At 44.6% G+C, this 12350-nt stretch overlaps 1 protein-coding gene across 2 annotated transcripts in view; it reads right to left on the bottom strand.

The window, feature by feature from the left end:
* PTBP1 (polypyrimidine tract binding protein 1) overlaps nt 1–11964 on the bottom strand; it is a 31601-nt gene extending 19637 nt beyond the window's left edge. The window contains exons 1-2 of one of the 2 annotated variants that reach the window (XM_059831905.1): nt 11912–11944; nt 7506–7536 (exon numbers count right to left, since the gene is read on the bottom strand). In XM_059831905.1, coding sequence (XP_059687888.1) covers nt 7506–7536; nt 11912–11919 — 39 coding nt within the window. In that variant the 5' untranslated portion in view covers nt 11920–11944. Of the gene's footprint in view, nt 1–7505; nt 7537–11911 lie in introns of both variants that reach the window. The other variant, XM_059831906.1, reaches the window with a different exon arrangement.
* Between the last annotated feature and the right edge of the window lie 386 nt (nt 11965–12350).

The raw sequence follows: 12350 nt of genomic DNA, 5'->3' as shown, positions 1-12350 counted from the left end.
ACTTCTAATTCATATGAAAACTATATATTGTCTCATTTTCACTAGGATTTTACCTGAACTTTACCATAATTTGGAACGAAGGTAGATATTGTCTCAGCTTCTACCAGCACACCTAGAAGTACTGCAGGAATTCTCAGCTGCCCTATATAATCTTTTATCTACTTAAGATCAAGTCAGTTATTTTAAATGGATTGCAATAAATTAACTGCATTCAGCCTGTGCAAAAGGCTAGACAAATACAAACTAAACAACCATAAAAAATATTAATTTCAAGTCAAACGGGTGATATTAATCAATTTTCAGAAAGCAACAAGTTACAGGCAGAAAGCAAAATTAAAGCAATGGCAAAAAGACAGGGCATCTGGTAAGGAAGAGGACAATGACTAGAAAGGCCAGCAAGCTACAGGCTACCCAAGCCAAAGATCTACAAAAAACTATTTCTTTCCCTGGCTCACTGAGGAAATCCTACATAGCAGCAGCAGCATTCTCTGCCTTTGGATATGGAGCACCTTACACTGCTCTGACAATTTTTAACAGACTAAGGATAGCAGTATCCCTCCGCCTTGTGAGGGAAGAGATAGATTTAGGAGGTATACAGGCCTTCAGCTAACATGCACTGACAGAAAGCAAAGCAGGTAACACACACTGCACCTGGAAAATCCCCCTCTGAAAATAAACAAAGAAAAATCTGTACTGTTACAAGTCCTTGGTCTGCTTTTCTTAAGTTCAGATAAAAAAAAAAACTGTCAGAAGTCTTGTAACTCTGCCTGGCCAGAGCATGCAAGCATTGTTCTTCTACTCTACTTCCCCTACATTTGTGAAGGGATTCTGGATCCAGTAAAATGCCACCATATTTTACACAGAAAATTACACACAAATCATTGAGAAGCTCACACAAACCCTTTGCTCTGATAAAAGCAGCAAAAAAATTTCTTGGAGCACAGAAAGAATGGAGCGCCTCTGAAGTATGCTTCAAGGGCTCTGTATGAGTTCAGTCCCAGAGGAATGAAGAATGTACTTTGATACTTTGGTTCACAGCTCAAATCGCTTTGTGAAAAAACTAATAGAGAAATCCAGTCTGATGATGTCATCATTCACACTCATGTTACATTCCAACATTTTTTGCTGAGATATTCAAGAGCTAGGAATGGAACTAAATTTAAACTACTAGGCAGAAGGATGCCAGTTTTCCTTGTCTTCCACAGACAACTCACTTCCAGCAAGGCTCCCTTATGTTACCCCCCTGTGCCCCTCTTTCCCCCCCCTCCTGCCTCCAACACTCTTTAGTCAGTTAAAGGTAGAGCAGTGTGAAAAACATTCCAATTTGGGGCACAAACAGAAAGTGTGAGTCAACTTTTTTGTGACAACATCTCTGAAGAACAGACAATACAACTGCATCCTCCTTCAGTCCTGGTAAAGTTGGAAAGTTAAGATCAACACAAAATAACCTCAAAATCCTGAAGACTGCAGCCTCTGAGGTGGCTGCTAAGCAAAGTGGGATACTGCTGTCCTACCAGTCTGTAAGCAGCAGCTACAAGCTCAGCATGTCACTTACCCCCCCGCTGTACCCTGTTTGAGACATGCAATTTACAATCCGATCAGAACCAAAAGCAAGAGGTGGGGAGGAGAAATCATTTTAGTTCACCAAATTGCTCGTTGCAACCCAGCAGTCAGTGTATTACATTGATATGATGACTCTGTCATGGAGGCATCAGCCTATCTGGCAGGCTTAGAGTACATTTTTTTTAAGCTATGTCTGTTCAGCTGGGGCCAGCAAGCACCTGTAACCTACCCCTTAAGGCTTTTTAAATTGTTATAACCTCACTCTTGTCTGGACAAGATTTAGTCTAATACCTTTACAAAAGAGCCAGCATGGTAAACTTCCCACTAAGACTCACAACAGCACACTGCGTACACACACAGACACATTTTCAGCATCTTTGAAACTAGGTTAGTTGGTCAGAGCATTGCAAAGAATTCAGTGCTTAGGAAAATTATCTTCCTACCATATATACTGCCACAACAGCTGGTACTATTTCTATAGCACACGGATAGCTTTTTGAGTTCCTACAAGACACTAGAAACTTAAGCACTACATTAAAGCAATTGCTCACACAACCCGACGTGAGATTTTGCAATAAGATGCATTACAAGCTCAAGCACACACCAGCTTTAGAGCCAAGCCGGATCCTCAACCCACTCATCTCATCAGCCCCTCCCTGACTTTCTTTCAGTCTTTGCTACTATGGAGACACCCTGTGAAACAAACCTGCCCTTTGAGCAAATAAAAGGTGTGGCCATTTTAAATAGCCCAAAATTCCTAAACTCCAAGTACTGCAGTAATGCAGTCATTCTGGCTTTGTAGGGTAGCACACACCCAAGCTTTATGATACACTGTTCCCGAGTTGAAACTTAACTAGTCAACCTTGAGCTTTTTAAATCATTGCAGTGGAGCAGACAGGTCCTTGGTAAAGCTTGATACAAATACTATCAGGAAGAAATACTGCTGGATGAGTCACTTTGGGAAACTGGAACCTACGAAAGAACACCTTGTGACCAAATCTGTAAAATGGCAACTTGAACACACAGGTTTAGAAGGAACTCCACGCTAATTCAATCTCATCTAAATTGCAGTTGTGTAATAACGACAATCTGCTTTGGCAAACACTGAGCAATCATTACATTGGGATTACCAAAACACACTTGCTGAACTAAGCACAGTATTCAGCAACTTTTTATATGAAGCTTGAACAACAGCTACACCAGAACCATGTAGAATTTGAAATTAAATAATGCTTACTTTTCTTGCTAGTGTGATATGACAAACGTGGCACCAGCACATCTGCATTTTCTAGTTTGACAGTACTTGAAACAGATGTCGGTGACTCGGAGACCAGAGCCTATCCCTACACTTGTGGCATTAAAAAAATAAAAGTTCAGTGAGTTCATGTGTTAAGTATTTTGCTGTTTTTTTAAATCACAGGTTGAGGTCAAAGTAGGCCTGAGGTTAAAATAGAGTATTTTCTACAACCACTTTATTAACTGATCACTTTCTAGAAAGTGTCACTCAATTTCATTTTCTTCTACAACAGGAGTCACAGCTTGTGTCCTTTCCAAGTGCAAGTAATTTGAGCTAGCTTCCAGATAAAAAAAATGATTTAGATGCATTGGAGAAACTGCTTTAAACAGATCTAATAGCTGATAAGCCTGCAGTAGCAAACTTACTTAGCATCTGTGCTTCAACCAATAGCTTAAATTCCTGTTAAACTTAATACAGAATTTAATCAGCTTTCATAATCCAACTAGAGGGCTTACCAACTGCCCTGGAAGGACAGTTATCTATAAATTGAAGACACAGGTGCATAAAACCTGTGTGCAACACCAACACAGATTAGGTCGAGCTAGTTACCAAATCCAGCTGACATGATGCTTGCCAAAAGACGTCCATGTACCTTGCTACCAACATGTGGCTTACATGTGTGATCATGCCTGTTAGAGAGGCCACAAGAGCCAGCTTGTTGCAGCCTCTAACTAAAGCCATAGGAGGGGACTGGAATTTCCTCACAACATTCTTGGCCTGCTGCCTGAAGCCATAATTGCTGTTCCCATGGCAAAGATCCTGGCTTGATCACAAATCACTTCTATGCAGTCGGCCTGTATCACACTCCAGCAAACCCTGTTTTAAAAATTAACTTCTCAAATGCCGCAGAAGTATACTGCTTTTTTCTGGAAGCATCATCTTTCAAGAGGCCAACTTAACCAAGAAACTACAAGATTAATCAGCACCTAAACTATTCTGAAACTTCCAATCACTGAAATGCAGCTTTGAAGAATAATGACATATCATAACTCATACTCTTTCTAGTAAGTCAGTCCTGCTCAGAGATCATTACAGCCTAAAGAGATAGAGATATCTAGGCAAATTAAAGAAAGGGAAAGGAGATAGTGATCTTGATCAAATCACTTAGAGGCAACTGCAAGGGTCAGACCCAGTACCTTAGAGTCCAAATACAGTGCCTCCATCTTAAGGCCACGCTTCCTTCCTTTTCAGACAGCAATGAAATTATGGGAAGAAAGTCTTAATTGTGTGTTTCTAATCTGCAGGACATTCCAGAAGGCTGTGCATCAAGAGTCCCATACCAGAATTGTAACGAGCTTCCTAAACAAATTCACACGCTTTAAACTGAAGAGCCCACGGACTAGGCTAAATGTGAAGCCCAGGAATGGCTATTACAGTTACCATCCTTATTAAAAACAAGACCATCAGGCAGTACAGTGCTCAAGTAGTAAGCCATAAGAACATCTGGGGACTTAAGTTACAGATCCTAAATATAACGAAGACCTCAGAACAATTAATAAAAGCAGGTGTGAGTACCTTAATTATGTAGGTTAAGGATGTGAGAAAATACTAAAAAAAGGTGCCAGCACCCCACCTTTTAAAACAATAAAGTAGAGCAAACTGATACATACTTTCACAGAGTCCTCAATTTCAAAGTTAGACTTAGCAACCAGGAACATTTACAGCAGAAGACAACCAAGAGGCCACTTTAAGTTACCTTCGACAATTTGTTCAGCAGCGTTTTAAGTCACAGGCACCTTTCCTACTATCTGAGAATCCTCCAACTTTGGGACATTCCAGTCAATAACAGAACATTGAAAAGGTCTATTGGTGTCTCAATAACATACCACCTAAATTACGACAGGAGCTGACAGCTTTTGCGGACTGTAATCTTCTAATACCTTAACAAACTGGATGGAGTATCGTTCCTACCTTCTTTGTACATACATAGCAAGAATAAGTTTACACCTCAGATTAAAGACAGGTTTCCAGCTCAAATTTTCATGCCTAATTTAGAAGCTCAGCCAGCAAGCTCTTGTGAGCACAGCTTTCAGAACAGACACAAGGTAGTTCTATCTCCACCTGAATCTCACTTCTATGAATACGTTTTATAAAGTCAGTAGATCACGAAGCTACAGTTCCACAGTATTGTTTTAAGTTATCAAGCAATTACAAAGAACATCTGCTTCTGAAGGGGGAGAATCAGTTAATCCTTGAAGTGATTTCAGTGATGCCCCAGAGATCAAACAAATGCTGATGGATGAACAGAGCTCTATCACTGCAGTTATTTCAGCAACAACACTGAAATGCTCTGCAATATTAAAAAGAAACCTTCTGCAGTCCCTTCAGACCACTTATTAGCAAACCAAAGGAGGGCAGATTGAAGTGGAAGCAACACACAAAAGCAACAGCAAAATTTCAGAAGAGCCACAGCCAATGAGGTTTCACACTTACTACAGAGGTAAGTATTTAAGAAGCAATCGATACATGATTTGATTACACAGCTTTTTGAAACAGAGATGCCTGTACGTCTCTCCATGCAAGACTCCTGCAGTCAGAGGATCTTAAGTAGTACATAAGCAGCAGAGTATGGGGAAACTGTCTGGACATAGCTGACCTGCACACAGCCACGTAGAGGATGCAGGCGCAAGAGAAGCCTTCACTTTGTTCCTAGCTGTGTGCAAGCAGGATTCTAACTTACCTAAGCAAATCCATGACACGCATAACATGTTACATCATAACATTAAAGAATGTACTTCTATTACATGATCTACACTGGCATATTCAATGTCATCTTTAAACATAATCAGATAACATAGCTATGTTGAAAATAATTTTGAAACTTACCTTTATCAAGATGATTCAACTTTCCTTTTTGCTTCTGCCACTCTTTAAATTTTGGTTCAACTTTCTCAAAACCTGCCTCATCTGACTTGACAGAAACCTCATTCTTGATGCACACTTTTGTCTCGCTACTCCCCACCCCACTGTACAACTGGCATAATCATGGTTACAGTTCTCTCCTGTGCTAGGAGTGAAAGCACTTGGATGGGACTTCTCCCAGTCCTCGTTTTAGACATCCGACTACTGCACTAGAGACTGAAATCACCCCCACAGATGGGAGTGATGAGGCATGCAATACCACATCCTGAAGCTTTTCAAGATTCACTGAGGACTACAATTACAGTTTCAGAAGCTTCCTGGTCAAGTTTAGTTACGTAAAACCACTTCTTAAAGCTGCAGAAACCTAAAGCTGCAAATTACACATCACTAAAACCAACTGAGGGGACTTTTAACCTGGATTGATCCGTTCACTAGAAGATGTTGTATCAAACTGCTCTACAGCGGTCAAGGGATGACTTAGTCCACCTTTTGTAATGGCTATCAACTATTAACCAACCTTATTGTCCAGGCTCAGGTCTTTCCCCCTCCTCCTCTGATGGTAAACTGAACTCCTTGCAGCAGATATCTTTCTCAGCCAGAAGCAGACACTATCATGGCATGATGATTAATTCGAATTTCAGATTCTCAGACAAGGAAAAGTTAGAATAACCTCTCCCCTACAGCTATTAAATAGAGCCCCTTCATGTGTTTAATGCTTCTCAGAAACCCTAAAGCACCAACAGACATGTCTATCCTTAACAGCAGCCACATCTAATTTTGTACTTCCAATACAAAAATCTATTTGCTGTCTAGGAGCAAATTCTCTCCAATGCCCCTACTTCACTTATGTAGACCTAACAGAGCTCACACTACACACGCTTAGCTCTACTTCAAATTAGTCCTATCACACACTGCATCACTTCACCAGCCTATTCAAGTTGCCACATGCAACTAGTTCTTAGTTAATAAAGACGACGCTAACACCACACAATTCGGGGCATTAAAAAAAGCTGTCCGATTACTACTTTGAAGGCCAACATTGACACACATACTATCTAATAAAAAGAACTCGCAGGGCTGAACTTACTGTAATCCTGATCCCAGAGCATTAGCTACAACATTCACAAAGTAAAATGAAAAACCTTTAATACATGAAGGAGTGCCAGTCTATGCTGCACATTCCAGTTTAACGTTTCACAGGAATGAGCTTTTATCCTGTGAACACAACAGCCTATTACCACGCACAGCAGATAAGGAGGCTCCTGTCAGCACTTTGAGTTTCAGGGCTAAGTCTGCACTTTCAAAACCTGAGACTAGAAGGGTAAAGGTCATATTTACTGTACTCGCAAGAGATAAAAATCAACAGCTAAACACTCAATTTTTTGTGGCAGAAGGATTTTTGACATATAACTGAACAGGAATTCACATGAACAAAGGAAATAAGAGTTCTCAAAAAAGAAAGGACCAATTTCTCCATTGAGAAGCATTGTCTAGCACACAAACAACAAGCATGGCTTGACATTTTAGTAGGGGAAAGGGCTGTTTCTAAATGCAATAAAGTTCTTTTCTGATAGTTGATAATCAATGTCCAAATGCCAAGAGCTAAGTGCTGAGCCATAATAGAAGTTTTAAATGCACATGAAACTAAATTACCTTCTGGTTAAAACCAATTTACATGGCACCAGAAATAACCCTTTAAAGCTGAAGATCTACATTTGGTGAGGCTAAAACTAGGTCAGATGCTGAGCAGTGTAAAAAGAGAGAAAAAGTGAGAAGTGCCTACCTTTGTACCAACTGTTATATCTTGGACAATGCTGTAGAAAAAAGAAAGAAAAGGATTAAAAAAGTTAGATAGGTTTGCCACAAATATCCAGCATAGTTTACAGTAGTAAGAAAAAAGCAAGTCAAAGTGCACAGTTGTCTTTGCAAGTGAGCCAAGGACAGTTTATACAAAGAAAAATTATTAGATGGTGATGGTAGAGACCCAAGACCCGGCAGTGCTAGAAAACCACAGCTCTTCCCCTTCCTATAGTGGAGCTTGCTCTTTTTGCAAGGGTACCACGGGAGGCTAAGACCAAAAAACCCACAGTTAACACAGCCTAGCATTCTTCACAGGAATGTGATGCGATTAGAACACCACCTCTGACTAAACCAAGAGCAAAAGTGTCAAGAGTCAAGTCCACCACCAATATTCACTTCTGCAATTCTTAACAACCTTATATTCAAAGGAGTAACCTCTGCTAGGCTGTAAAGAGGCTATCTCTAGTGAAATTGGAGTCAATAGTGAAGACTACTAATGCTAGAGCTCCAGCGGTACCACAGACAGACAGCACACACCACGCAGAGTTCGGTCTGTTCTCTCAGCCAAGCAAAGAGTCTGTGCCAGGCTGACAGCAGCCCTCCAGCCACGCTAACACCACTGGAGCCAGACCAGTGCCAGACTAGCAGAGCGCAATTAGAAAGAGCAGGGAAGAGGTCCAGGCAGCTCCCAGACTGGGGTTATGTCTGTACACACAATTCCTCTATCAATTCTCTTCTACTTAGGAAAACAAATATGATTTTTCCCTAACAGATCTGAAGGAAAAAACAGTTATTAAACTCTACCGTATATGCTCAAACCTCCCAAAATGAGACTTCCTGATTAACTAGCATGGAAAATGGTGTTAGCTGTACCTCAAGCAGCTTGTGTGTCACGGTATATAATGTTCACTGCTGACCAGAACTAGCACATCTGCTTAGAGCAACTTCTTCATTGATGGAATCAGAATGACTTGTCTACGGCTTGGCATGTTGTACCCGGGTAATCTTCCAGAGTATTACAGTACCTACGTGTTACTCTTTTGTGGGAGTGCTCAAGACATTCTAACGATTTCAGTTATACCCTTGCACTGAAGATTGTATCTTTTTTTTAACACTCCAAACCACTAAAAGCAGCAACATAACTGAGAGCAGAAATTATCATTTTAGATTGACACATGCGCAGCACTGCCTGTTTCAACTCCCATCTTTCAAATAGCTGACCATAATTTCGGAGTAAAGGATCCAAAAGCAGCTGGCTAACAGACCTGCAGCAACTTTAAGGAAACATGGCAGAGAAGCAGAAGGTAGGGCAGTCATTCTTAAACCAGCAACACGAAATCTGAAGTACTCAAGAACAATTCTACGAAGTGATTTAATGCTAGAGAACTGGCACTTACTAGTTCTTCCTTCCCTACCCTCCTGCAACAACTCGTAACTTTTCAGGGAATTAAATGCTGCTCCATCTTATTAAGTCACTCATGTTTCCCCAGCTCCACAAGTAAGCCGTAACAGAAGCATAAGCCAGCTCAGCTCCTCATACTTCCTCTTCAAACCCAACCTGCCATGTCATCATAACCCAGCACTTTACAGCTGGAGTTACAGTCTGATCCAATGGCTGCTGCCAGGAAGCCACGCGATAGTTTCTTTTTTTCAAGCAAACTACTTGAAGAACACTCTGTATGAGAATGCCGGGCTTTGCAGTCCCCTGGTGTCTGGTCACCAACGAAGACAGATGGGTTTTGCTGCACTTTCAGGGCCAGCAGTAATGAACTAATTAAACCCATCTGCACATATCCCTTCAAAGAATCATAATCATTCTATCAGAATTACTAAATATTCTATGAGTACACATTTCTTCAGTTAAAATACATAAACCCAGTGATTTTCATAACCTTAAAAAAATTTATTTCCAGCAAAGCATAGTAAGAACAGGGAATCTCCCAAGTTTCCAAAACTCTCGAACTTACCCCAGAGCAATTTCTCTTACTTCCTGTTCCTCTCGTGGGCCTCACGCACAGGAAATGTTTTACATAAAGTAGCCTTAACTGGGGATAGTATTTGAAATTATCCAACAGGAAGAGCTGTTTTATTTGCCCAGAATTATCGATTCCTGGAATATTGTTGTAACCCATTTGATAACAAATGCCACATGAAACAAGCACCAACAGTATTTAAGAATTTTTATTCAAGAAATGTGCAATATACTTCCAGTTCACACACACACCCCCTCAATAAATTATCATATCTTAAGCTTCGTTCTCTTCTCCTGTGTCAACCTTAAGCAGGGGATTAAAACACACCCTCAATAAATTATCATATCTTAAGCTTCGTTCTCTTCTCCTATGTCAACCTTAAGTAGGGGATTAAAACTTCTCATTTCCGAAAGAATAGGCAATAAAGCCTTTCATAAAAATTACTTTTTACACGGAACAGGGTAATTCCTATGCAATAAGGGGAAAAATTAAGCAGCACCAGTAAAACCTCTAGGTCATTTTCCAAAGCAGCATTTCCCATATGAACTCCTCGCACGCTTTAACAAAGCGACTTATTCAAACTGGATCATCTGAAAAGCACAGCTACGTATCGTTTTAGTTAGGAGAAGCAGACAGAAGAAGCCTGTAGCCAGAGAGGCCACTCACTGCCAGCTAGGCAAAAATATAAAACCATTTTCAGAAGAAGCTTTCAAAGCGTCAACAGGAGACAGCTTTCACAGAGTGAACAGATCACGCACCAAGATCTTCGAAAGATAATGGATAATTAAGACTCATATGTTACACTAACATTTCTACAGTAAAACAACAACTATTTTAACAGTAAATCAGCTTTCCTAGGAACTAGGGTGAAGACAGCTGATAACAACCTCTTTTTTGCCATCAGAATGTATGGTCTCGCATGCTGAAGATTTTTTTTTAAGTAGCATTCAACATGATGAGCAACTCGTTAAAAGAAGCAGAGCAACCTGAACTGCACCCTGGACTGGAATAATTAGTAAGACACACGATTTTTTTTTATTATTATTTTTTAGACGAAAACAACACTGAGACACCACCTTTTCAGTGTGTAAAAAACCCCAGCCATGTGACCATACCCAGTTCTCACCAGACTAGTGTTCTGAGGCAAGAAGCAAGGAGGCACCAATTTGGGCTTCCCGTACTTAAGGCTCTGGGAAAACAGCCTGCTTACTCGGAGGCCTTTAGAAGTATTTTAACTACTGCACTCTAGAAGAAACAAAAATCAGACCACTAAAAAAAACATGCCGTACGAGACAAGAGGAAAACAGAGACCTCACTTCTGACAGAGCTGCCTCGGTAAAGCAGTCGGTTTCAAAGCAAACACTTCTGAAGCGAGACACCGGATGAGGTGGTGATTAAGAGAAATCAATGCTGCCCAAGAGAGAAGAGCTGCGCTCCAGAAAAACTGCCGGAGTCAAACAGTCACGGAGGAAAGTTTTATCTCGCGGAGTTCGGAGCGGGACAACAGAAAGCGGAGGGAGCTCGGGAGCTGCCCTGCTCTGCCGCGGCAGCTCTACCGATGGTCTCAGGTAACGCTGCCACGGAAGCCCCCGCGGAGCGAGGCTCCTGCCGCGCCCGGAAGCCCTGCAGCTCCGCGGCGGCCGATGCAGAACCCGCGCGGACCGAGGAGCCGCTCACAAAAGGGAATCCAGCGAGAACCCCCCCGCTCGCGAAAGCGCCAGACAATAGGAGCAAGGCCCCGGCGTGAATCAGCCGCCGGCCCCGGGTGCCCCCCCCGCCAGGTGCGCCCCCCTCCCCGCGGGGCCGGGCCGCCACGGAGGCGCGCCGTGCCCCCCCCCCCCCCCCCCGCACGCCCACGCGGCGCTCGCGGCCGGCCGGGCCCCTCGCGAAGGTCGCAGCCCCCCCCGCCCAGCCCCGGCGGGGACGGAGCGGCCTCCTCCGGGCGGGACCCGCCCCCGGCACGGAGCGGCTCCCCCCGGCGGGGGGCGAGCACCAGGCGGAGGGGGGGGGGGGGGGGGGGGGGGCGCGGCGGGAGCGCGCGCGGGGGACGGTCCGCACGAGGCGCCGCGTCGGGGCGGCGGCCGCGGAGCAGGGGCCGCCCCCGCCTCGGGGCCCGCTCCCCCCGCACCCCCCCCGCCCCACGGCAGGGGCTCCGGGAGGGCGGCCCGCGCAGGAGACCCCCCCCCCACACACAGCGCCGGCGACCGCCCCCTCCCCTTCCCGCCTCGCCTCCGCCGGGCGGCCCGGCCGCACCCTCGGTGCCCCCCCGCAGGTAACGCCCCAGCCCCCGGCGCGGGTCCCGAACCTCGGCCGCCTTCTCCCCCTCCTCCGCACCCCGGGAAGGGTCCGGGAACGCGGCTCCGCGGCCCCCGGCACGGTGCCGCCCGTGCCGAGGCCCGGGCCGGCGGGGACTCACCCGTCCATTGCACACGGAGGAGACCCGTCGGGAACGGAGTGGAGGCGCCGGAATAGCAGGAACGAACCCAACCGCTCCGTGTTATAGACTCACAAAATGGCGGCGCCGCCCGGCCCGCCTCACCCGCGCCAACGCCCCATTGGCTACCGGAGATGTCATCTTGATAGCAGGGGCGGGGATCGCCCGCCTCCGAGGGTTGGCGCCCTGGCGCCCCTCGCGAAGCCTATTGGCTGTAGGCGGGATGAGGGGCGGAGCAAAGCGCCGGTGCGCGGCGCGATTCGGTAGGCGAAGGGAGACGGCTGGGAGGAGCCATCTTCAGAGCGGGAAGGATGCCGAAACGCCACACGGATCCACCATCTTGTTTGGGGGCAGGGCACGGGATAACCGCATTGGGCGCCATCTTGAATACGGGCAAGGGCCCCAACGTGCACATTGTGTT

Source organism: Gavia stellata, chromosome 32 (assembly GCF_030936135.1).
Source record: "Gavia stellata isolate bGavSte3 chromosome 32, bGavSte3.hap2, whole genome shotgun sequence".
Taxonomy (NCBI): domain Eukaryota; kingdom Metazoa; phylum Chordata; class Aves; order Gaviiformes; family Gaviidae; genus Gavia; species Gavia stellata.
This window is presented reverse-complemented; position numbering and strand designations above follow the sequence as displayed.